Here is a 24,179-nt window from a genome sequence, read left to right as displayed (position 1 = left end):
CTTTGTGTCAAAGGGGCAGCTATGTTTTTCAGGAAACAGTGTGTCCAAGCAGACTGGATGCAAGTGGCTTATCTGCAAGTGAGTGATACGCTGGTGCCCCTTGGGCCTTGTTGTGTTGTTTGCATCCTTCCTCACCTCTGTGCTATCAGTGCTTTGCTCTCCTAATCTTGCATACACACAGGGCTTGCTGTGCAGGCCTTGTCACTTAGGTAAGAGACACTGCACAATATTACTTACCACCTTGCCCTCCAGCATACAAGGTAATTAGACATGAAGCAGGGAAAGTGAAGGGACATGTTGGTATATCAGATGTCCTCAGCAGATGACTGTAAAGCCCTGGAGGTTCCATCTTTGCTCTGTACAGGAATATAGCTCTGCATTCCTGGACGCTCCTGCCAACAAGCACTGCAGTCACGCTTGCTGCCTGCAACACACAATACTTGGTAAGCTTGATGGGCTGTTCTGCCAATGTGTCAGGTGAGCAGCTCAGTTCCTTTGGCTGCCTAATTTGCCTTCTTAAAACACTTCAACATTCAGTTTCTTTAATTCAGGCCCCTCTAAATATCTCCTGGCCTGCAAGCCATTTGCAGCTAGCAACACAGATGAAATACAATGCTGGTAGAAATCTAGCTTTCATCTTGCTCTGACATCAAAAGGCTTTTGTAACTTGAACCCCCAATTGTTTTGGCATCAAGACTGCAAAGCAAGAAATATGCCTCTACTTGAACAAGCAAGACACCTGCCAAATAGCTGCACACAGTGTTACGTGGCTGCCTGTGACTGACACCTTTTTCTGCTGAAACCAGAGCACGGTTCCCTTGTGAAGTGCAGAATGTACATCAGCCTTCCCTGCACCAGGACCACAGGGAACATCATCTTAGTCTGACCGGAGTGTGCAGCAGCCTGTTGTCATCCCAGACAAGTGGGATGAACAAGTGGCTTGAACACTTGCCCTTGAACAAGTGGCTACCTGTAGGAGACAGGAATGACTTGGTGTAAAGCTCTCCAGGCTGCCTGTGTCCCATGCAGAGTCGATGACCTTGGCAGCCTATACGCAGAGCCAAGCTAACAACCTGAGGAGGAGTCACAGCGTGTAGCAGTTTCTGCAACAACCCTACTTTCCAGCCTAGCCGAACCCTGGTTGGCGCAGGAGAAGATTACAAACCTCACACAAGCGTTCACAGCCTAGTGTTTAGGGTTCAGGGCTTACAGTTTATTATCTTAGGATTTAGACATTTCCCATTTAGACATTTCATTTCATTTTTGTAAGTCATCAATCCCGAATCTAAGTTATAAACTTGAAATCTTGGAACCAAATTGGTTGTTGGGGATTTAAAGTTTATGGAGGATGATGAGATTTTAAACCCTGATGCCTGATCAGTAAATGAGTAAACTAAAAACCCTGACAAATACTGAGCCTCACAAAATAAACTACAACCCCTGAGTAAGCAACCCTCAGCTACAAACTCTAAAAAATAAACCATAAGTGAAACACTCTGAACCCTCAGTTTTAAGTAAGAAACACCAAAGCACGTATAAGCAGGAAAACAGTGAAGAGAACCTGAGCAATTTTTGCCCACAGCTTTAGAAGTTTCCCTGCAGCAAAATGGGAAGACCCACATGATAATGTACTTCCACTGAACCTACCTGCAACACCATAAGCACTAATTCATCTGCATTGGGAACAATTAACATAAATCTTTGGGGTCTTCTCAGCTCCACAGGCAAACATCCAGAGCCAGTGACACTTATCACCAGCAACCAGCCTTTCCTTAAGGAAAGCAGAACCTACTAAGAGAGAAGTATTTGTGACAACTGGTAATATTCCTCCTGCAGTTGTTAACAGCACTTCTAAAACCTTTGCCTCTGGCCAGTAAATCCCACCCTAAAGACTAACCAGAAAATGCCTCACAGAACAAAGGTAAAATACTGCAGCTGGGGAAGTATTTCTTATGATGTAAAATAGGGTTTTTTTTGTTTGTTTTTAGCCTGTTACCCGCATTCTGAACACTTGTAGTTCAAGCTGCTTAACCACTTGGCACATCACTCAAATTGCCACTGCTCGGCAAATGTGTGTCCTGCTCAGTACCTACACTCAGCTTGGGTCTCAAACCCCGCCCGCTCCGGCTCCTTTCACCCAGCAGCACACAGACTGTCATACGGTCTTCCCCATCCCCAACTAGGACACAACCACCTTCCACCTGTCCAGCCTCCCTCAGGCGCAATGGGGCTGCAGGACTTAACTGTGCCCAGGGTGCAAGTCTGAGCTTGTTCTCGGTGGCTGGCCACAGATCGCTACAGGGCTCCCAGCTGTGGCACTCCTTCGACTGCCAGGCTATACGTCAGCACCTGCAAAAGGCAGGAACAGTGACCGAGTGGCCAGGCAACTGGACAGCCCTCCCAGAACTATCCCCTACTCCGAGGCCTGTAATTGTTCTCGTAATTGAGATGGACTCTACACTGCTTTGGTCACCTCCTCCACCTCCATTCCATTCCCAGGATGTCACATAGCCCTCAAGGACCATCAGGCTCACGTAGGTACCCAGCTAACTCCAGCCTCCAGTAGATGGTACTCGGAGAAACTGCGGCACAGACCGAGATTGCAATGCTAGAAGTGTTTCTCTTACCTGGCATGAAAATGCATGCAGCCAACACAGAAGGGAGGAACAAGCAGTCATCTCTCACCTGCCCACCCTCTCACTTGCCGCAAGCAGAAGGAAAGCCAGGGGACCATCTGTCGCTGTGCCCGAGTACTACCCATTCAGCGTACTGTCACCAGAAGTGTGCCTCTCATCCACAGGAGATCTAGGAAGGCTGCCCACCCGGCGCTGCTTCCCCAGCCCTCTGTCACCCCTACTCCATTTATGCTCCTGCACTAAGTGGAGCCCTAGCCCTTTCTCCATAGCGAACACCGGCACAACTGCCACAGCACCCGGTATGTGCAGCCAGACCTTCGGACTGCTCAGAGCTCTGTCCAGCCAAGACAGGATAAAGCCCGCGGCCTCTCACAGCTCCAGACACCGGAGGGACTGAGCTAATGGGAAAATGCCCCTGGCCAAGGCAATGACAGCAGCAGGGCTCCGCTTCCCTCTCTCAGCTGCCTAACAGACAATGCTGCGCCCTCGCCGCCGCCGCCGCCGTGGACCCGCGGGCTCTAGGACCCGGCGGCCGGCGCGGGCCGGGGCTCCGCGGCCTGCGGCCTGCGCCCTGCTCCGCTGCCGAGGGCTCCCGGGCTGCCGAGGCGCCGCGCCGCGCCGCAGCGGAGGGGGCGAGGGGGCGGGCGAGGCGCAGCGCACCCCCGGGCACCGTGCGCTCGCCTTGCTCCGCGTCAGCAGGGGAGAGCCGACACCGACGGGAGCGTGGGGGCGCCGCGGCGGGAGGGCGTCCCGATGCCCTTCTCAGGTGCGCCGGGCAGCTTCACCGCCAGCTGCTGCTGGTGCCCGGCGCCTCTGAGAGTCCTCTGGTAACTACGTGGCTCGGGGGCGTCCGAGAGAAGCGGGCGTGGCGCTCGGAAGCACCGCCGCTGCGGGAGCGCGGGCGGCGGGCGGGGCGGTGGCGGGCGGCCGCTGCGCGGGGCCGCCTGAGGGGCGGCGGGGCTGGCTGGCGCCGGGGCCGCCCGCCCGGGAGGGGCAGGCGAGGGCCGCGCTCTCCTCGTCCCCTGGCAGCGGCCTGCCCGACCCGCTGCTGAGCCCGAAACGTGAGAAACCGAGGAAACGCCTTCAGAGATCTGTCTTAAATAAACCTCCAAACAGAAGGTCTCTGAAGAACTCTTCCGAATGAGGTCTGGGTGAACCTCCAACCCTCGATAAGGCTACGTTTTCTTTTGTTGACATCTGTGCTCTATATATATTCGGTTGTATTTATGTTTTTGTGTATATGTGCGGATAGGCACGTGCACGTATTCTCAGAGACGTAAGACAGTCTTGCCTATGGGAAAAGAAATTCTTGTCCTTTACGTTTGCCTTAAAAATCACGCAAAGCTGTACAGATGAATTGTTCCATTTGGGAAATTGAGAATTTTTAAAAAAGCAAGGTGTTCTATTGTTTTCTTAAAAACTGGGGTTTTTTTGATCCACTGCTTCACTGAGGTATTTAAAATATTTTAGTTACTGAGAATAATTGTTTTTATGGAAATGGCTGGCTCAAACCAGTTGCCCGCAGAAATAGCTAGAGTTCAGTCAATCTTGTGAAGTTTCCAGTGCATTTTAGAAGATAATTACTTTCATTTGAGCTATGTAATACGCCTTTTTTTTCCCCCAGAAGAAATACAGTTTAATGGTCATGGGTTTTTTTCTCTGTAACTTACACATTTTATGCATTAGCCTTCTTAAAAATACGCATTGAAGTTTTATACACATGTTGGAGTTGCCCTTGGTTGTTGGTGTTTTTTTCCTAACAGCTAGCATTCTGGTTTGGGATTTATTTGCTTTACTGGATTTTATGTGGATTTTCACCCCTCTTTGCATCAGCTGTGTGATTGCAAGAACTTTTCCCTCATTTCTAGTAAGCCAGAACTGTCATTCGTATACCAAATTCTCCACTGCGCGCTGAGATTCTGCCTGTCTGCTTGGTGTCAAGTGTGATGCTGACTACACTTCAGAGAATGCTATCGTGGCGCTTCTAGTTTCTTTCTTCTGAGTAAAATTTTTGTTCTAGTATTTCATCTGTGCACAAACTGTGATGGCTGGCTTTTCCTCAGTATTCAGTACAATGCTGTCTAGCTGCGTCTTGAATTCCATTGCTTTTCATCTGGCAGGCAAGTCACCATATGAGCCCGCTATTTTAGTCGCATAGTGTGAATGGAAGTTATTCTGGCACGGTGTCTTGCCTCGAGAGCAGCATTCCATGACAAATCTGACCTGCCTGCTTGGCTGTCTTGGAACTAACTAGTTTCTGCTACTTGCAGGCATACTGAATAGGTGTACTTTCCACAGAAAACTCTCTGCCGATGGCTGAAATTATGTTATACCTTTACAATCCGTTAAATGATCAGTGCACGGCAGGGTAGTAAGAAGCAGCTGAGGGTCTGCTCCTTCTGGGTCCCTTGCCTTGCTAGTACTGTAGGTTTTTCTGGAAATCTCTTTTGCTAAGCATAAACTCGTTTCCTGCTTTTGTCTGTGCCGACCATTGTAAATTTTAAGGTCTTCGTCCATTTTCTCACCAGGCAAATACATGTATGTGTGTATATATATAGTGCTAGTTAAGAGCTTACATGAAGTACTTTGTCTCTCATTTTATATGGTTGTTTTGCAAGCAGGCTGGACTTTGGCCTTGTGAAAGCCTTCAGAGATGGCAAGTATGCTACACTGAGTGTAGAATCTCAAACTTGCCCGGGCAGCGGCCGACCTGTGCCACTTCAGGTCTGCACAGGTCCACTGAGTGCACAGTGTGAAAAGGGAAAAAAGCTGGATGTAGTAATGGTGAGTACAGTTTGGCTGTGCACTGAAATGTTTATGTCTGGATGGAAGGTAATGCAGACCTTCTGGTTGAGATTTGAGTGGTCTGAATTCTCCTTAAGTCCCTAAGTGGCTAAATACATTTGAAGGTCCAAAACCAATGAGATGATAGAAAATGCTGGCTATGTGGACCTAAGTAGAATTCGAGTTGTCTTATTCTAGTTCTGTACGTGCTCAGGGTTTTCAAGACCTCATTACGTCTTTTGCAAACATTTAAAAAACCCCAAACTTCAAACTCCAATTTTTGTGGTTTAGTCTGCTTTTGAGAACTTTGCTTCTAGACTTGTCCTTTTTTTTTTGTAGCTATCCAGTTGTGAAAAAGATGAGTGGTTTTGATTTCATCTAATAAAAGGAAATCAAACATACCTTCTCTTTTTGGATCATTGTATGTTATGTAAGTACTTCGTACTGCATGCTTCAGAAGAACATGAGAGAGACATCACCAGTGGAGAGCTACAAAATGGTTTTGCTATAAAGGGAAAGTTCATCCTTTTGAAGTGTCGCTGAAAGTGAGTTTGTGGTCTTTTGGGAAAGTCGAGGAAATAAAATGGATTGATGGAGTTATTTTGAAATCTTAATTGTAGTGTTACTTGTCAGGCTGAACTAGACCAGCTGTATTCCTGTCTAAGAGTCTGCAATCATTTTCAAAGTATATTCCTTGTCTGCAAGGTGCTGAAGATCTCATCTGTCCTGAAATTTGTTAGGAAGTAAACTTGTTTTACAATGCCTTAACAAAAGTAAGATGAAGAGTGCTTGTTTTGAGAGAATAGCAGCCCTATTTGAAATCGCTGACAGTACAGATATCACAAGTCTGGTGAATTGGGCTCTTCATCGGTCTTTATATAATCCATACAAAATGGACTTGAATGACCCATGCTATTATAAAGGTGGAAGCAGATTAAGGGAGATGTAATTCTGGAAATTTAAGAAAGTTGAGGTTCATTTTGCTGAACCTTGAGGTTTATTACCATCCTGTATCTTTTCCAGTGAATAACTTACTTTTCTTAATATTACCATAATTCTATTTCTCACACTTTCTTCTTTATAATTCATAGGCTGTGGGCTTTTTTGTCTGTCCCTTCCTTTAAATAGTCTCTGTTTCTCAGTACACGTGCTTATAAAATCCATTTTTATATATTATGGGTTTTTGTTTTCCTTTTGGGGGAAGTATGGAACTTGACATAGAATCAGCAGTGATTACAAATAAAGCTAAGGCAGTTCTGCTATTTCTGTCTCTGCCAGCCTCTTACTGCAGAGACATGCTGCATCCTGCAACAGAATACTAGAACCATCTATCATTGCTAAAAGCTGCCAACAGGAATCCCAGATTTTAGCTAGACAGTATCCAAGCCAAGCTAGACAGTATCCAAGCCAATGCATTTGCAGCATACCTCTTTAGACACTCTATTTTCTTAACTTGCTACTGCCTTTGTCATTTCCATCTTTGTGTGCTGCTTGTTTGAGAAAATGGGAAAAGAATTGCTGACAGCATGTTGTAAGGGAGGCAGCCCTTTGTGTAAAGGATATTGTGTTTTTTATCGTGTTCAGGATTTATTGCAGCATTGAAATTATAGCATACTACAGAAATGCCTTTTTTTTTTTTTCCAAACATTTAAAAAAACTCCGAACTTCAGTTTTTGTGGCTCTTTTTCATGCAGAGGCTCTGTGCTTGCATTCCACCCTGGCTGGAATTTTAGCATGCTGTTAGACTTCAGTAAGGGGTAAGACAGGCCCAGAACTTTTTCAGCTTTCCATTTCAGGAGACATACTTAGAAGGAAATTGACTGAGGAAAAAGCTGTTGGTGCAATTGATAAGATCTGTGCAGAAGCAGGATATGTTTCTTTGCTGTTTGAAAGAGTGGTTGTGTTTTTAAAGTTGGTATTCTTCAGGATGACAGAGGGGCACCACAGAGCAAATACTTAGGTTTGAGTGAGTGCATGTATTCATAATAACTCTGTTTTATACCTAGTGCACAGAAGGGAAGAGGAATGGGGTAAATGACAACTGCATTAAAGTGGAAGTTAAGTGCTTTAAGTGGGAGGTTCTTTCTGTTTCATTATTTCCATGGAAGTAGGTTCTTCTGAAGGAACAACAGAAATGAAGCCTCATTTTTGGCAATCTGGTGAAGCAATCCAGATATTTAGAGAGAAGGAAAGCTGTGGCTGAGTGCAAAATACTGCAGAGGGGTTATTATTGGTATTTCTTTCAACAGAGATTTTTGTTTCTTTAGTATAGAAGTTCCTTTTAAGTTACTTTACTGGGTATGCATACTTATGTTTGTTAGGGTATTTCTTGATATATAAGCAGTCAGCTTTGAAGTTACAGTGTTATTAGTTGAAATTTACTTTCAAGTGGCACATGGTTGGATTTGTGTTCGGACATTTAAGTTATGATGTAATGAGCTCTATACAGGTAGTCTACAAACAAATAGGATATTCTTTACAGTGTGTTATTTTACTGGGCTAAAATCAATTATTTCCATTGGTCTTGCAAAACTGGAAGATCTTTTCCATGCATGGGCAATAATCCTTCAAAACCACAAACAATATTTAGTGATACAGTTAACTAGCACAAAGCATTGTTTGCAGTAATTAACCAGTTATCTTCTTGGATTTTCTTGCCTGTAGACGTAGGGTTTTTTAGATTCAATTTTTAAAAACAAAGGTGTAGTTGCTAAGGTGCGGATTCCCATCTCCTGTCAGCTTTGAGGCTTTGTCAGGGGACAGACTATAGAGGATTGACCCATGTCCATACATTTAACATTGAGTAAAAGCACAATAATGTAGTTAATGAAGGAAGATTATTCAAAAAATTGATAAATGTTTCTGATTTAAATTTGATGGCATTTTTTCTAGCTGGAAGAACTATGAAATGCTACAGTTATCTGTATGAGGAAAAAGGCAGTCAGAAAGCATGAACAGCTGTTACTCTGAGAGTGCCCCATGCATGGAATTCTCACTGTGTTTTAGCACTGGGCGTAAAAACTGAAAGAACCCACATTTTAAAATTTTGCTCATTGAGCATTATGTTACAGACTTAGATGCGGCCATCAACTGTGGGCAGATATAGGCTTCTCTAGGAATAATTGCCAGTTTTCAGTGAGAGGCTGAGTGTATGGGTACAGTTTTTTGATTTGGACCTGAGGCGCCATTTGCCAAACTGAGCAGCTGTGGGACATGTAACTTGTAGGTGGTCCTACATGATGATGTGAGGTGCAGAGTAATAGTATGCTGGGTTCCAAATGCATTTTATCACTTCATTCATGCTTGCAGTTTGCTCAAATCAATCTATCATTAAACTCACAATCCAACTGTATCCTGTTAACTCCCTGGTCAACCAAAAAGAGTCTCTGCCTACCATTTTTGAATGACTTTTTTTTTTTCTTCTTCTTTTAATCCCAAGTTACTTTATTGAGCAGCTTATAGCGTAACTCCTCAAACACAATGGCAAAATTGACAGCAAAGGGTGATGCTGTGACATAGAAGGAGGAGTAAGTAACGTGTGTAGTTACTGGTAAGTAACTACATCACCAGCTTGGGTCCAGCCTGGATCAGCGTTAATTAAAAGTTGCTCTTTGGTGGCTGCTTCTGCATAATGGTTGTCCTTTGCCCGCTTGTGTCACTTTTCATTTTCTAGTGGCTAACAGAAGAAGTAGAGAGATCCAGAATTATATGAATTCTGGAAATTGAACCATCTTCTAACGCTAGGGAAGCTTTTCTTTAAATTCAAACCTCAAAGTAGAGTTTGAGTATATTACCTGAAGTTACTATTTTGTAATAATTGTTGTAAAGAAAGATAAGAATATATACACAAACACATCATGTAGTAACTCATTACAGTTTACTACATGGATGGCTGCAGTATTTAACAGTCCACAGTAATCATAGAATCGTTTAGGTTGGAAAAGACCTTTAAGATCATCCAGTCCAGCCATTAACCTAACACTACTAAGTCCACCACTAAACCAATTAAGGGTAGAGTAGCAACCCCACGCCTCCTGGCTTGGTGGCTGGATCATTTATAATGAAAGTAAAAACTAGGAATCATTAAGATTGGAAAGGACCTCTAAGATCATCATTCCAAATCATCAACCCAACACCACTATGCTCACTAAACCATGGCCCCCAGTGCCATGTCTGCCCGTTTTTTTTGAACGCTTCCAGGGACGGGGACTCCACCACCTCTCTGGGCAGCCTGTTCCAATGCTTGACTACTCTTTCTGTGAAGAAATTTTTCCTAATATCCAATCTAAGCCTCCCCTGATGCAACTTGAGGCTGTTTCCTCTCATCCTATCGCTAACTACTTGGGAGAAGAGGCCAACACCCACCTCACTACAACCTTTCAGGTAGTTGTAGAGAGCGATCAGGTCTCCCCTCAGCCTCCTCTTCTCCAGACTAAACAACCCCAGCTCCCTCAGCCGCTCCCCACCAGCCCTGTGCTCCAGACCCTTCCCCAGCTCCGTTGCCCTTCTCTGAACACGCCCCAGCACCCCAATGTCCTTCTTGTAGTGAGGGGCCCAAAACTGGACACAGCATTCCAGGTGCGGCCTCACCAGCGCCGAGTACAGGGGGACAATCACCTCCCTGCTCCTGCTGGCCACACTGTTCCTGCAGTGCAGTTCATTACAAAACATACAAGCAATTGAAATTACTGAAGAAATTTGTCTAAACAGAATACAGTCGTCTGAGCTATGATTACCCACAATACAAGCTGTTACTTTAGCAAAATACTGGTTCATCATCTTTAGTCATAATAGTTGATTGTAATATTGGTTTCAACTCCTACTGAAAAGTTTTAAAATAAGCCCTCACAAAGTCAAAATACTTCCGTTCACCTTGCCATGCTTTGATTCCCAATGTGGGGGTTCAAACCTCATGCCAGGGTTTATGTCACGCGACAAGCATAGTCTATGTTTACCTCCTGAAAAGGCAGAGAACAATAGCGCATATCTGTGTAAAAGGAGAAAGCGGAGGGAAGAGCTTCACGCGCTTGGAAGCGCTGCGGTTTTGTTATGTGTTGACTTTTAAAGTCACGCAGGTGGAGATCGTTTAAGACTCAGTTGCAATGAAGTGGGCTGGTGCCCGCTAGCAAGCCAAAGACTCTGCCCAGGTGCTGTCTGACTTTTCGACTTTGTTAAAGAAATAATGCCGAATTGAGCTGTCATTCCTTTCCCGGTGAGGTTGCACCCTGCTGGCCAGTTGCGATTGAACATGACAGACGGTATCGGTCTGTGAGATGACTGCGCTTCTAAAGATTCTGAGCTGTAGGCGCTCAGGCTGAGAAGACGTTTATGCGCCTTTACTGATGCCACAGCAGTTTCATTAAGCCTGGCTTCTAGAGCGCAGCAGAGACCGCAGGCGGGTGGAGAGCTGGCAAAGGGGTTTGCTCCTTCCAATTCAGTAGCAACCAGCTCCGAGGTGACGACTCCGCGGGAGCCAGCTTCCCTACCGCCCCGCGCTGCCCAGGCCGGCGGTGGCGAGGGCCGCTGCCCCGGGCCCCAGGCCCCGGCCCCGGCCCAGGCCCCAGGCCCCTGGCGCCGCCCGGCTCCCGCGCGCAGGGCGGGCCGCTCGCTCGCGCCCGGGACTACAGCTCCCGGCGGGCCCTGGCGGCGGCCGGCGCGGCGCCTGAGTGGCTCGCGGGCCGGGGCGGGCGCGCGGCGGCCGCGCGCCGGGGCAGCGGGATGTGCGCGCGGAGCTGCCGGCGCCTCTCCCGCGCGGGACGGAGCCGCGGGAGCGACGCCGGAGGGGTGAGGCCTCCGTCTGGCCGCCCGCATGGAGCTGAGCGGTGCAGAGGCGGCCTCCACCCGCTTCCTCGGCCTCACTCAGCGGTACCGGCGCCGGGGAGGCGGGGGCCGAGCTCGGGCGGGGCGGGGCGCGGCGCGGCGCGGTGCGGGCCCGCGCTCTCGATGGCGGAGTGGCGGTGCCGTGCTTCCAGCGGCCGGGGCGGCTGCAGAGGCCGCCGGAGCGGGCGGCGCTGGAGGCTCCGCGCGGAGGGGCGGCGGGAGTCCCGGAGCCGCCGCCGCCGCCTCCCTCAGGGGCTGCTGCAGGTGGCGTGGGCGGAGCCGGACCCGCGTCCTCGGAGTCGAGTTCGCTGCTCTGCTCAGCGGCGCGGTGCTGCGAGCAGGCGCTGCTGGGACAGTAAGGGCAATTGCCCGACCGCCGAGCGCGCCTGTGCCTGCCTTTTCGAGGCAGCTAGATTCACGGGTACTGGCAAGTAAAGATGCAGGTGGTAAGGAGAACGGAGAGCCCAGGAGGCACGCAGGCTACGTCGTGATCACACGGGTGCAATCTGCAAACTCGCCCCCTTCTGCCAGTACCCCCTTGCCCCAACAAGTAAAGTGCTTTCCAGCGTCAGACTCCTAAAAGACAAAGCTTGTGATCTGATACTAGGATCCTAAAAATACATGCCTAAGTTTAGATTAGCAAATACGTTTAAACTTGCTTTATTGTTCGACTTTTAGGACTGTTAAAGTTTGTAGGAGCTTCTGTTGAAATGGGAGGAAGCTGGTCCTCTCTCCTCTTCCTCATTACCGTACGTTTATACAACAGCACCTGTGTTCCCGAACAAATGGGAGAGGGAGGTGGAGTTTACCCTGGGTGCTGTACAAATGTCTGTAAGCTGTTTTTTTTTTTCCCCACGTGAATAAAGGCTCACCTGCATTAAAACACTTTGCAGTATTAGTAAATTTTAAATTATTAAGCCAAACTAGTCTGAGCCACTGGCAAACTAACCCAAGTATTTCTAGTGCTGGCAGTTCATCTTAATAGGATGAAAACTACTTTAAAACTGGCATAACTGGAGCAATAGTGTTTTTCTGATGTAGATCAGGTCAGGACTGAAGAAGGATGTAATCCAATGAAGAAAATTAATCAGAAAAGCTAATATTAATTACAGCATATTTTTAAAATTAGATGATGTGGTATGTCAGAGAGTTGATGTGCACAAATCTTGGTGGTAAGCAAGAATGGAGAGCCAAAGAGGTATGCAGGCTTGAATTCATTGGGGAATATGTGTGCTTATGCAAATAGTGTGATAATGTAAATCTTACCTGTGCATAAATTGAGGCTAAGATGCTTAACTTCCATGAGGCTGTCTGTGTAGCATTTATGTTGGTGTGAGGTTCTGCTTTAATGCTTGATATGAAGCAGATGACAAGTATGATATGAAGTAGTTAGGTTGAGAAGAAGCAGAGATAGGCTATTGGGTATAATTCTGATTTAGAAAGGACTGCGAGTGTGTTTGAAAGTTAGGTATGTTTTAGGTACTTTGAATTGAGACGCAAATGGATAAGAATATTATTAATATTAACCCACTATTGTTTTAATCAACATTTTCCTTGGATATACTCCTGTTTTTTAAATAGCGAGAGCGGTGTCAGAAGAATGCTTTTGATACCAAAGAGCATGGTTTGTGGTGAGACAGTGTATTTCCTTAAATCATTGGAATGTAGTTTGTGGAGAGGCTAGGACCATAAACCTTTCAGATGCACAAACTGTTCTGTATGCTTTTCCTGAGCTTGTCTGTATTTTCCATCTATATCACGTGGTCTAAGAAAGTAGATTATTTCTCCCATTAAACTTGCTTACTCTTGGTGTTCTCCTCTGCATCATTTGATGAATATACCCTGTCTCGCTGCATCTGTGAATCTGTACCCTCAGTAGGGACAGATCTTAGGTATTTGGGCTGGAATGGAGTCCCGTGGGTTCACATTACAAGGCATGCATAGATACCATGTCTGTCTTTTTCACCTGTGTGGCCATAGGTGTCTGTGACCGTGGGATTGCACTGGAGGCTGGCCGTGGTATTGTGGTAACTCTTCTCAAGACCTGATGAACAGTGGTGTGAAGCCTCTGCGAGTTTCCTTGCAGAATGTGACAGTGCTGTCTCCTTGTTATTTTATGTATACTGCTGTTGGCTACTGTCTGCATGCTTATCATTGTGTCTATCGTGCAATGACAGAACTCTGAAACAGCCCTGCTCCCTGTCATTCTGTGGCCAGCAAAGCTGATGAAATGTGAAATGTTGGAGTGCCTCCTAAAGGCAGCTCTTTTATGGCTTGTCATCATGGAAATGCTAAAAAAAAAAAAAAAATCTCTAATAACCATACTGGGATTGTTTAGATCAAAAGCTTTTTTTGAGAATCTGGAACAGAGGATACATACATGTGATAGAGAATATAGTTTTGTAGACTTCACACCAGTTGTGAAGAGCTTTGTATTTGCAAGCGCAGGTAAACCGTAAGTTTGTGGATCAGACAATCTCCTTCAACATCCTTTCTCTCATGGACATCAGAGAGTCTTTATGGTGAACCTTTCTTCAGGCTAATCAGCATCTAGAACTTTGCTAGAGGCAATACTGAGTACACCTGGCAGACTGTAGAGGACAATCATCTCTTCTGCGTTGAGGGGAAAAAAAGATTTGTATGGTAGAACCCAAACTTAACTCTGCACCTCACTTTGTCTTTTGTTTTGTTGTGACTCTGGTTGGGAAATGTTACTGCAGTAGTTGTTGTTGGGATGTATCTTAATGACCTTAATCTTAATTAAGATCAGACCAGTGTATCTGGTCTGCTCTTAATTCTGCCACCATGTTTTGGACATTACTTTCCAGGCTCTTTATCTGGGCTGCCAGGCATACACCTTAATACACATTTTGATTTTCTGTATTTCTAAATTAATGGCTTTCATGTCGTGTCCTCCTTTAACTCGATAACCCGTGTTTTGTTACATTAGTGCATTCATGTGTTGTATACCTATATCCATTTCTTAGTTATACAATGTTTGGTTTTGAATACTCTTTTCATATTTTATTTTTTAAAGCTTTTTGTTGGCTACTGACTTTATCTCAGCCACATTAATGTGCTCAGATCTCAGCATGCTTTTCCTGATAGAGTTTGACTTTCACTCAGCTGAAATATCACCACATTAAGGTATAGCACTTAGTTTGTGTGTAAGCAAGTAGTTCTCAAATGCCTTCATAACTCCTTGGGTTTATTATGCAGGTAATTCACGAGATGGCATTTTCTTCTAGTTTCATGCATTTTGATGTTAGCTTTGCCACAAGGCAGAAAGTAGTTCAGTTTCATAAACCTCACCTTGCTTTATCTCCTGCTTTGTGGAGCTATTGCATGACAGATGAAAGTCTCTAAAAATTATCCAGGCAGAGGTGGTTCCATTCAAAGCACAGTAGGCCAGATGATCTTTGTGGTGACTTTCTAATTTGTATTATATTTGTGTTTGGGGTTGTCCAGATGTCAGATACACAAAACAGTGACTTGGCTTTCCCAAGACTTGAAAAGATTTATTGTGCTAGTGACTGTTGGATTTATTTATTTCTTTTTTACCCACTCCTTGAATTGTCATCTTGCATACCTTTCTTCATTTGATCCAAGGCTGAATTTCAGAGCTCAGCGACAGCAAAATCTCTCTTGACTGCTGTTTCCATAACATTCTGCCACCAGTACTGACGGTGAGAAGTGTTCATTGATCGGAATTGCTTTTACAGTGGTTGCTAAGGCAACTAGCACACCTAGCCACAAAAATGAATTTTGTAGAACAAAAGTAGCACACAAAGAAAATGCTAGCGCTACCATGATTATCTGATTTTTCTGTAAAAGTAAAAAAAAAATAGAAAAATCACAATGCCTTAAAATATATTGCAAATGAGGCATTCCATTTATTCCATAAAGGATCTGCCAATTTCATGTGTATCTCAAAATGTAGGAACTCTAAAAATTGCATTCACTGCGTTATTACTTTTTAGGTTTTATCTGAACTTTCCAGATTCTCTCCAAGATGTGTGAAGAGGCAAAGGATAACTTTCAGCCTGTACAAAACTAAACTTGGGAACTCTTTGTTCTATCTGGAAGGGAAAAGAAAATCTGATGTCTTGTCTTTTTGTCTGTATAGATGCTAATCTTAAAATACTTTTATGTTACCCAGTCTTAATAACTGCAGAGAAAATTTGTTAGCCAGATTTATCTGTTTCCTTCTGAAAGGAAAGATGAGTACTCAAGAACAATAGCTTCAAATTTTTTTTTTATTGCAAACCATACTGAAGTAAAGTTTGGGTTTTTTTTTTTTATGCTTCCCTTCAGATGATGGAAAGGTGGAAGAAAATGGTGCATTTGCAATAAAATGTCAAACACGCATGATTTCCTTGTAAATTGCATGTAGGAGTAGGGTGAAAAGAGACTGTCCAAGTACACTTTGAATGAGCACGTCAATTATTGCTACAAAACCGCATAAAGTAGAAGGTAACTGTAACAGAAGTTACTTGGGATGTGCAGCTCATGGGTACATTCAGTCTTTTCACTACTCTGGGCTGTCTTCTGAGTGTTGCAGGCTCAGAAGGAGCTGTAAGTGTTGTGGCACCTACAACTTCTGTGCAACAACGTGGCAGTATTGCATGGCAAGGTTCACTCAAAGGTCCAACGGCAGTAGTTGGTGGGTGTATAAAAGTATTGGACGTGAAGTCCTCGTGGTGTGTGATCGCTTAAGGTTTGAATCTACCTCTGATGCTCAGACTTCCTGGCTTACGAACAGTTTCTTCTGTTGGTCTCCATTAAGATTGTTTCATCTTTGTCCAGTTGATAAGGCTCTGAAAATTCTCAGTGTCACAAATGTGAAAAGATTATCAGATAGAGATGTACTGCCGCAAGCTTGGAAAACTCCATCTTTGGGGGTGTGCTTTTTTCAGATAGCAACCTGAAGTAGCCGTACTACTGGAACTGGCGCTTGTTGTGGCTTACTTGTAATTTATGTATCTCTAAGTTTTTAATACTGTTTCTCTTCTCATTTTGTCTCCGTCTACTTTCTGTCCTGCTGTGGGGAAAAAGGAGGAGTTATTGTTGTTGCTTTCAATTAGAGTACAAGCTGTTAAAGCTGTTAGAACTGCAGGCTAACTTTTTTTTTTTTTTTTATCTCAAGTATGGTAAGGCTCTGAAATACTTTATGTCTATAAACAGCACATTGTAAGTAAGATCAAATTGTAGTTGCTTTGATGACAAGGGCTCTTAGATCAGGACCCAAGCCCAATTTCTTCTTGTATCACAGACCTTTTCCATCTCTGCTGTGCAGATTCCTGATGTGGGACCTTACTGTTTTCCTGGAAGGTATTTCATGCCAATTCTCAGGAAATTTAAGATTAATAACTGTCCCCAGTCAAACATAAGTTCATTGTGCAGGCAACCACAAGCTGAAAGCTTAAATCATTGTATTTCTGTTTAGGTCATAATACTTCCAACTGAGTGATTGTTTTGGAGCTTGTGAACATTGCATCTAATGTGGATGAACCTCAGTTCTTGTAGGCAGTTTTCCTCAAGTTGCTCGTATTACTGCTTCCATGGCATGTATGCGTGTGCCCCCGTAGGTGTCAGAACACAGACTATGGCTTCCTGCCTTCAGGGGTCAAACTGGCTGTATTGGTCATTTTTTCTTAGGAAGCAGTATAGATGTGTTTGTGCAACAAGGCTGGCTGAAAGGCCACTGACCAAGAAAGTACGGGGTATAACGTTACCAGAAGCAATAGTCTCACCAAGAGTTTCAGTCACATGAAGTTAGAACAGCAGCTCTGTTGTTGCAGCTGCTAACATTCCTGCTTCAGTGTGTGGGTCATTTAAAATTACTATTATTGTCATGTTCTTATCCTTCCCGCACAATTTATGTAGTGGAGGCAAATACTAGAATTATTTTGGTGAGTTTTAAAGTTTTATTAGATGTGTCTTGTTTGTATTGCTTCTCCTTGGGTAAAGACATGGAATCCAAGTGGACAGAGCTCAGAAATATGAATAATGTTTAATAAATTTTAAGTATTTATAAATACAAACCCTACAGTCAAAGAGCACATATGAGGATGTTGCATTAAAATTTAGATATTTCTTCTGTTTATCGATGTAACATTGCAATTTACAGTACTGATAATTCTCAGAAAATTTAATCTCTTATTGCTGGATAGAGGGTTTCTTGTTGTTTTGTTTGGGTTTTTTTCCATTAAAATTACTTTCATTGCTGCTGATTGAAAGGTGAACTGTAAGTTTGGAACATGATGGCAGGATTGAGCTGCTAGCCCTGGTGCAGACTGGGTAATCAAGTTTTATGTTAAATTTGCATCTTAATCCTTATTTAGCTTGTATTTGTACCGTGTATATCCCTATTGCAAAGGCAGGAGGCTTAGTGTTAATAGTTAGAGGAGGTGTTTGCTATCTGTTTTGACCTCATGACACACATAGTGATATGCTTAATGTGACATGACGGTATCAGTTTATATGTGATAATGCATGTAGATTTTGAACTTTGCATTCTAGGATTACTATTGCTTGCTTGACAATTTTATCTTTGTTAAGGTTGGTGGAGGGAAACTTGTGAAATGCTGTTCTTTCTTTATGCTTTTGAGTTAAAGTCATTGTTTAGTTTCTCTTTGTGTGTAGGCTAAAAAAAGACTCTCTGAAAATGCTACTCTCTCAGTAGCACCATAATAAGCATGAGCTTATTGAGCATAGCGCAGTTGTCCTGTTTGAGGCATTAAGTTTACCATAGGTTTTTCTTCCCTTAGATTGAATGCCAATTTCAAATGTGGTTGTAAGCCACCACCCGCTTTGGAACTCTGATCACTTCATGACTGAATATTTAACTTAATCATAGCTTTTGCTTCCAGTCAGGACATAGGCATTTCTTTTCCTTTGGGGGTAATATGAAAGCCAGACTGCAATGGCTGCTAGAGATTGTGCACATCGTAAGGAATGTTGCCTGCAGTAATGACTTTATGCACTGAGAACCTTGTTCAGCAGGAATGATATTTGTTAATGGCAGGGTATAGCGTTGCAGAAGATCTAAGGCTAGTTGACTTGTGTACACTGATGAAGCATTTCTATTCCAGCTCTGTCTCTGAAGATCTGGGTTGCAGACGTGGAGAGTTTAGCAGAAAGCATTACGGATCTGTGGAGCTTGTAAGTTTACATAGCCTGTCCTTTGATTTTAGCAGCTTGTAATGCAGAGCTCAAATCCTTTTCATTTCCAGGTAAAAAATTGGATCTAGTTTGGAAAATGTGCTTTCTAAGCTGGACTTGAAAGTTGTAGGGTAATAAAAAGAGGCTTCAGAATAGATGTATTAGACTTGTGCTAGGAAATCTTTTTACTAGAAATTTATGAATAGTTCATCGTAACGGGATGGGAAGTGTTCTATAAATGTCCTGTTTACCCCCCGCCCCCAGATGGAAATTGAGCCTTTTTTCATCTTATAAGCTGAAGATTGCAAAATATTAGGGTAGTATTTGATTAAGTACTTGCAATTATGTGAGTTGAAAACTGTGTGTTCACTCGTGTTTGTACATATATATGTGTGTATGTGATTTTATGGTACATGTCTCAGAGTTGTGGGAGAGGGTTTAAAATTAAAAGAACTAGTCAGAATACGGATATTGAAAACCGTTCCCTAAAATCTGTCAGTTATTCTGCGTTTTCTTCAAATTCAAAGATTAAGTTGGCACTTCATTTTTCTCATATATAAATTTCTTCTCCACTGTGAAAATAGCAGTATGTCAACAGTTGAAATAATGTCACTCTGTATACAAGACCATAATGAAATTACATAAACTTACTATAGGAAAACAGAAGTGAGGAGGGGTAAAGAAACCAAACTCCATCTCTCTTACTAATTTGCTACTAGCTATAGTTGTATTTTAAAGTTCTTGGATACTATTTTTATTAATATGTATGTAAATTGGATGTAAATTGGTGGCTTAGTTGCTGGAAGTTGCATTGCAAGAACACCAGTTTGGTTTTGCTTCTTTCCATACATTCTGCGTATTAGGTATGGTGTTTGAAGCAAAAAAGCAAGTGAACTGCTTTCTGTGAAGAGGCTCTTTCATTACTAGTACTTAGTAGTAAAGCTGGAAAAGAAAAATTTATTGGTAATTATAAATTCACAGTAACCTCACACCAATGGTCTTGTCTTTGGTTTTCTTTAAAATTCTGCTAATATTTTATGAAAACGTGTTTTTATCTTTTGGTGTGCAAATGTATAAAGGTGCTTGTTGCCATTTCAAATTTCTAAATGTTTAATATTGAACTTCTCTTGCTTAATATTTTCCACAGCAGCATCTCAGTCGCTCAATTATTTCCACCTTTTATTTATTACAACACAATTATTTTGTCTCTTCTCTAAACGTTTTTTCCTATGTCTTTCCCACTGGTGTAATACGACCAGTTGTCCATATAATTTTTCTTACAGTTTATACAAGGCACCAGCATGTGTTGGAGTTTTTGCCGTGTTAGTTTATTCCTGATATAGCCTCAGATCACTTCAAAACAAGGATCAAAGAGAACTTGAAAATGTTGTGATAACTCCTTCACCAAGTAAAGGGAGAAAGCACTATCCTAGAATAACATGGATTGGTAGAGGGAAGCAAGGAATGATGTGCCATTGCATTATTGTTCAGGTCCCATTTCATAAGTTTGGTATGATATGTGACAATCTCATTTTTTACAGTTCTGAGAGGAGTAACATGCAATATCATTGGCAGCACTCTCCTCCTCTTCTCTTGTAGGGATCCTAAGCAGTGTTGCTGAACGCATCAGAATTGTCGTGTTATCCTATGTTTTACTGACTTCTCAAGAGCTTTTTTTAACAACAGAGTTTCAGTGTTCTGGGAATCCCTGGATTCCCTTATAAAAAGACCAGGTGGTCTTTCCAGAGTGTTTACGAAGCTGTTGAAGTCTTCAGCTGGAAACAAGCTGTATTTTCTGATGTTAATGCTGGAAGCAGACCAGGACATCTCCTGTACCTTATGTTGTTCAGTATCATCACTAGTATTATGTTTGGAGATTCTTGCTGCTCTCTGTCTCCTGAAAACATCAATAAATAAAATGCAGTAAAACACTGCTAGTCCCAGTAATGCTGCCAACAGGTAGAGTTTTAGGCTTAGCAAGGCTGAGAGGACAAGAATCGTCGTGTCTGTAAGACCCGTTGTTTTGAAAGGAGCAAGCCTTAAGATCAATTTCTGGAAAGCAGACAAGTCCCTCCGTAGGCATTCTGTGTGTTGGTGCAGCCAAAATCTGAGACAGGAGAATTTCTGATTAGTACTGGGATCTACCAAAAGAGTGAATGGCTCTCCCGCTCATGCCTCTTTAGAGTTATAATTGGGTCATTCCAAATCTATAGTCAAATTAGTAATAGCTGTGCTGATCCCTCCTCTGTGGGTAGTCATATGATGCCTGGGAGAAGAAACCATAGTAAGCTTTGATTGCTGATATATGGCTATTCTTGGAACTAGAACCTCTGTCTTAAACTCTCTTATAGCTTATATCTAGTGATGCTGATGGAGCCATTCAAAGAGCTGGACGGTTCCGCGTGGAAAATGGCTCCTCTGGTGAGGTAAGTGGCTAAAGATACTCATAGAAAGCTGAAGAAATAATTCAGCTTCAGTTATTCTTCACCACTGAAAGATATATTTGCAGCCAGTTACTAAGGAAGAGGACTTGAAAAATGCTAAATAATATGAGAATGTAAGAATCTAAGAGGAGGGAGGTGGTGGGTTTTTTTCCCCCAAAGCCCAGCTTAGCTCTTCTTTCAAGAGTATGCAATCTCAACGATTTAATTTTTCAAGGGAAAAGCTGGTATTTTGTTTAGTTTTGGTAACGTTTTGCTCACCTGATCACGTTAGAAGAAAAATACCTATCTTACCCTCTGAATAACACTTCACAGTCTCTAGTTCATCGCTTGTTCAAGCTGAACTTTGTGCTTTTAAGTTTATTCCTTGGTGTGATGAGGTTATAGCTTCATTTTTTCCCCCTTAGTTGTCTTTTGGCAGCTATGCTTATCTTTAAATAAGAGATAAAGCAGCTGAGTGGAGCCTGAGAGTCATTCCCTCCAGATTCCTGTGCCGTTAAACTTGTGGTGTGTCCCTGCAACCATTCCAGTGATCTTCATTTTTTATCTTCCTTTGCCAAACTTTTTCTTCTGTAAATATCATCTTGATATTGAAAGAAACAAGACTTCGTGTTCTTGAAATATATGTAAGACCTTGGTAAGCTTGTATTGAATTAGTATTAACAGTAAACTATGACTGATCAGCTGTTTGCGTCAGCACTGGGTGTAGAGTTTAAAGCAATCTAACTATTCTGCATTGATTCTCTGTGGGGTCATGTTCTGCACACTGTCTTTTTAGTTCAGTTTCATGCAGTTCAAAAGCTGATTAGCTTGTATCACAGAAAGATTCTCTGAGTGGGTGATGAAGGGCCACATGGTGAAAGGATATGGAGAATGGCTTTTTCTCTGCATATGTTAATTCTTAGTGGAAAAGGACTTGAGGGATGCTTGGGAATTCACCTTAAGCAGCCAATCCAGAAACAACACTGAAGAACTTCCAAAGCATACTCTGGCCTAGTGAGGAGTCCTTGAGGATTATTTTGGGAAGAACTGAGAAAATGAAACCTGGAGGCAGAATTCTGTTTATTAGTTTATTTATTTTTAATTTTTAGAAACACTAGTCTTCAAATCCCACATTGAAATATCTTCTTTTCAGTGGAATACTAAGCTATTACCTGTAATGGTGGTACCACAGGAAAAGACTGTAGTTAGAAGGAGAAGAGGGGGAAAAAAGAGGAGGAGAGGGAGAAATTTTAACTTCAGCTGCACAGCAACTGACTTCAGAATAATTCTTTGCTTTTTAAAAAACAGTATACAGCTAAAACTCTTCTGGCGAGTCAGCCACTCTTGATTGGCTTTTGCCTATGTTATGTTCTCCTTTTTTTTTTTTTTTTTCACTCGGCATTTGATCTGACAGTCTTCCAATTTTATTTCAGAATACAGACTACACTCCAGGTACCTGGCACAGAACGGATGTGCATTTGGAAAACCCAGAGTATCATACAAGATGGTATTTAAAATATTTTTTAGGGAAAGGTAATTATCTTTTTGTGAATGGATTGAAGTTTGAAGTTTTCATCAATGAAAATTCAATGTGGCTTTGAATTTCTATCATATAAATATGGAAAAAAGTATGGTATTAAATTATTATTAATAGGTTTTCTGTCCTGTACAGAAAACAAGTTCTTGTTTCATGTATTTTTAACCTGAAGACAAATGATCGGTTTCTCTACGTGGCAGAAGCCCTGCTACCAAAAAGGGATGTTTTGAAACCCTTCTTGGCCTTGAAGGCTGTACCTGTCTCTTGGGTTTTTTACACACCCGTATATAAATACATAGTTAGTTATGTGGATAAGTATATATTTTTACATATGAATGCATATATTTACATATTTATGCACATGTGTCTCTGTGCACACATGCGCAAGTGTGTGTGTGCGTGTCATCTTTACAGTTGATAACGCTTCTTGTTTTTCCCTGACAGTTCATCAAAATTATATAGGTACAGATGCAGAGAAGAACCCTTTCTTTCTGTCTGTTGTACTGTCTGACCAAAATAATCAGCGCGTTCCTCAATACCATTCAATACTTTGGAGAAAAACAGTAAGAAACAAATATTTAATTGCTGCTCTGACTTTTTTTTTTTTTTTTTTTTTTGCTTGTTTGTTTTGGATATGTTTATCATACACTTTTTTGTTTTCTTCAGAATTTCAGTATTTAATACATATTTCTCATTTTATACAATAAGAACATACAATTCTACCATAGTAGATAAAACTAAACTAGCTTTGTAGATAACATTGTACTAAAGTTTCTGACAGAAATCTGTGATGCCAGATACTTTTTAATTGTTCTTACCTGCAACTCTGTTATTTTTAGAAGTGTTGCCTAAATTGTTCTTGATTATGTCCTGTGATGAATTTAGGCAATGACTTTATACTGCTTTTAGGATTTTCTTATACAACATTAAGAAAATAGGCAGGTATGATACTGGTTTCACTAATATTGTTTAATGAATTTTTTTTCACTTAACGTTCCGTAAGAGCCTTTTATCCAAGCAATTAATTGAAAACTCTCCTGTATGCATGCATTGTTCACTTTTTTTTTTTGTTAAAACAAATAGTCTGTAATGTCTGCTAGCTTCAGCAGCTCTCATACTACATGCCAAGGTAGTCAAAACTAAGTAAAAAATAATTTTGCCCAGTCCATGACTCTTCACATTCAGTTTTTCTTTACGCCCTCCAACCACCTCTGCCCCCAATCAGTAGTAATTATGGCTAAGTAAAACTAGCATGGTTTTGTTCTTTGGGGTCTTTTTACTTAATTGGTTTTATTAATGTTTCTATTTGAATAAACAGAACAAGTCAGTGTGTCCTGTAATATCTCCTAGCTTTTTTTCTTTACAGGGTACTCAGAAAATCTGTCTCCCTTATAGTCCCACAAAAACATTATCAGTTAAGTCTATATTAAGGTATGTATTTACAAATAAGCTATCAGTTAAGATACTTGTCTATATGCCTTTTTCTGTAATTCAGAGCTTGTGTTGGATGGTTTCATGATAGATTTATAAAAACAGAAAAAAATGGTTTACAAATCTTAATCATTGAAGGCAGCAAAAAGTGCTTTTAAAGCCTGTTCTGGAACAGATGAAGTGACAATTTAAAATGGAGAAAAATTCTTAGCACTTTTTCTTTAGCAGAGGGACTATTTTCAAGTTAATTTGAAAACAGGTGCTAAATGGAACTGCAGTGGTTGAGAAGAAGCATCTTTTTAAATTAGATAGACAATAAACAGACCTCAGGAACAGCAGATTTTGGCTAGAGAGGTGGTTATTATGTGGCCCTAGGAGGAGGGA

At 42.3% G+C, this 24,179-nt stretch overlaps 1 protein-coding gene across 1 annotated transcript in view; it reads left to right on the top strand.

The window, feature by feature from the left end:
• The first annotated feature begins 3,389 nt into the window (after positions 1–3,389).
• GARNL3 (GTPase activating Rap/RanGAP domain like 3) overlaps positions 3,390–24,179 on the top strand; it is a 52,191-nt gene continuing 31,401 nt past the window's right edge. Inside the window, exons 1-6 of the mRNA XM_075716830.1 lie at positions 3,390–3,463; positions 18,335–18,404; positions 20,756–20,830; positions 22,261–22,360; positions 22,809–22,927; positions 23,731–23,795. Of these exons, the coding sequence (XP_075572945.1) occupies positions 3,390–3,463; positions 18,335–18,404; positions 20,756–20,830; positions 22,261–22,360; positions 22,809–22,927; positions 23,731–23,795 (503 nt within the window). The remainder of the gene's footprint in view (positions 3,464–18,334; positions 18,405–20,755; positions 20,831–22,260; positions 22,361–22,808; positions 22,928–23,730; positions 23,796–24,179) is intronic.

This window comes from Pelecanus crispus, chromosome 9 (assembly GCF_030463565.1).
Source record: "Pelecanus crispus isolate bPelCri1 chromosome 9, bPelCri1.pri, whole genome shotgun sequence".
Taxonomy (NCBI): domain Eukaryota; kingdom Metazoa; phylum Chordata; class Aves; order Pelecaniformes; family Pelecanidae; genus Pelecanus; species Pelecanus crispus.
This window is presented reverse-complemented; position numbering and strand designations above follow the sequence as displayed.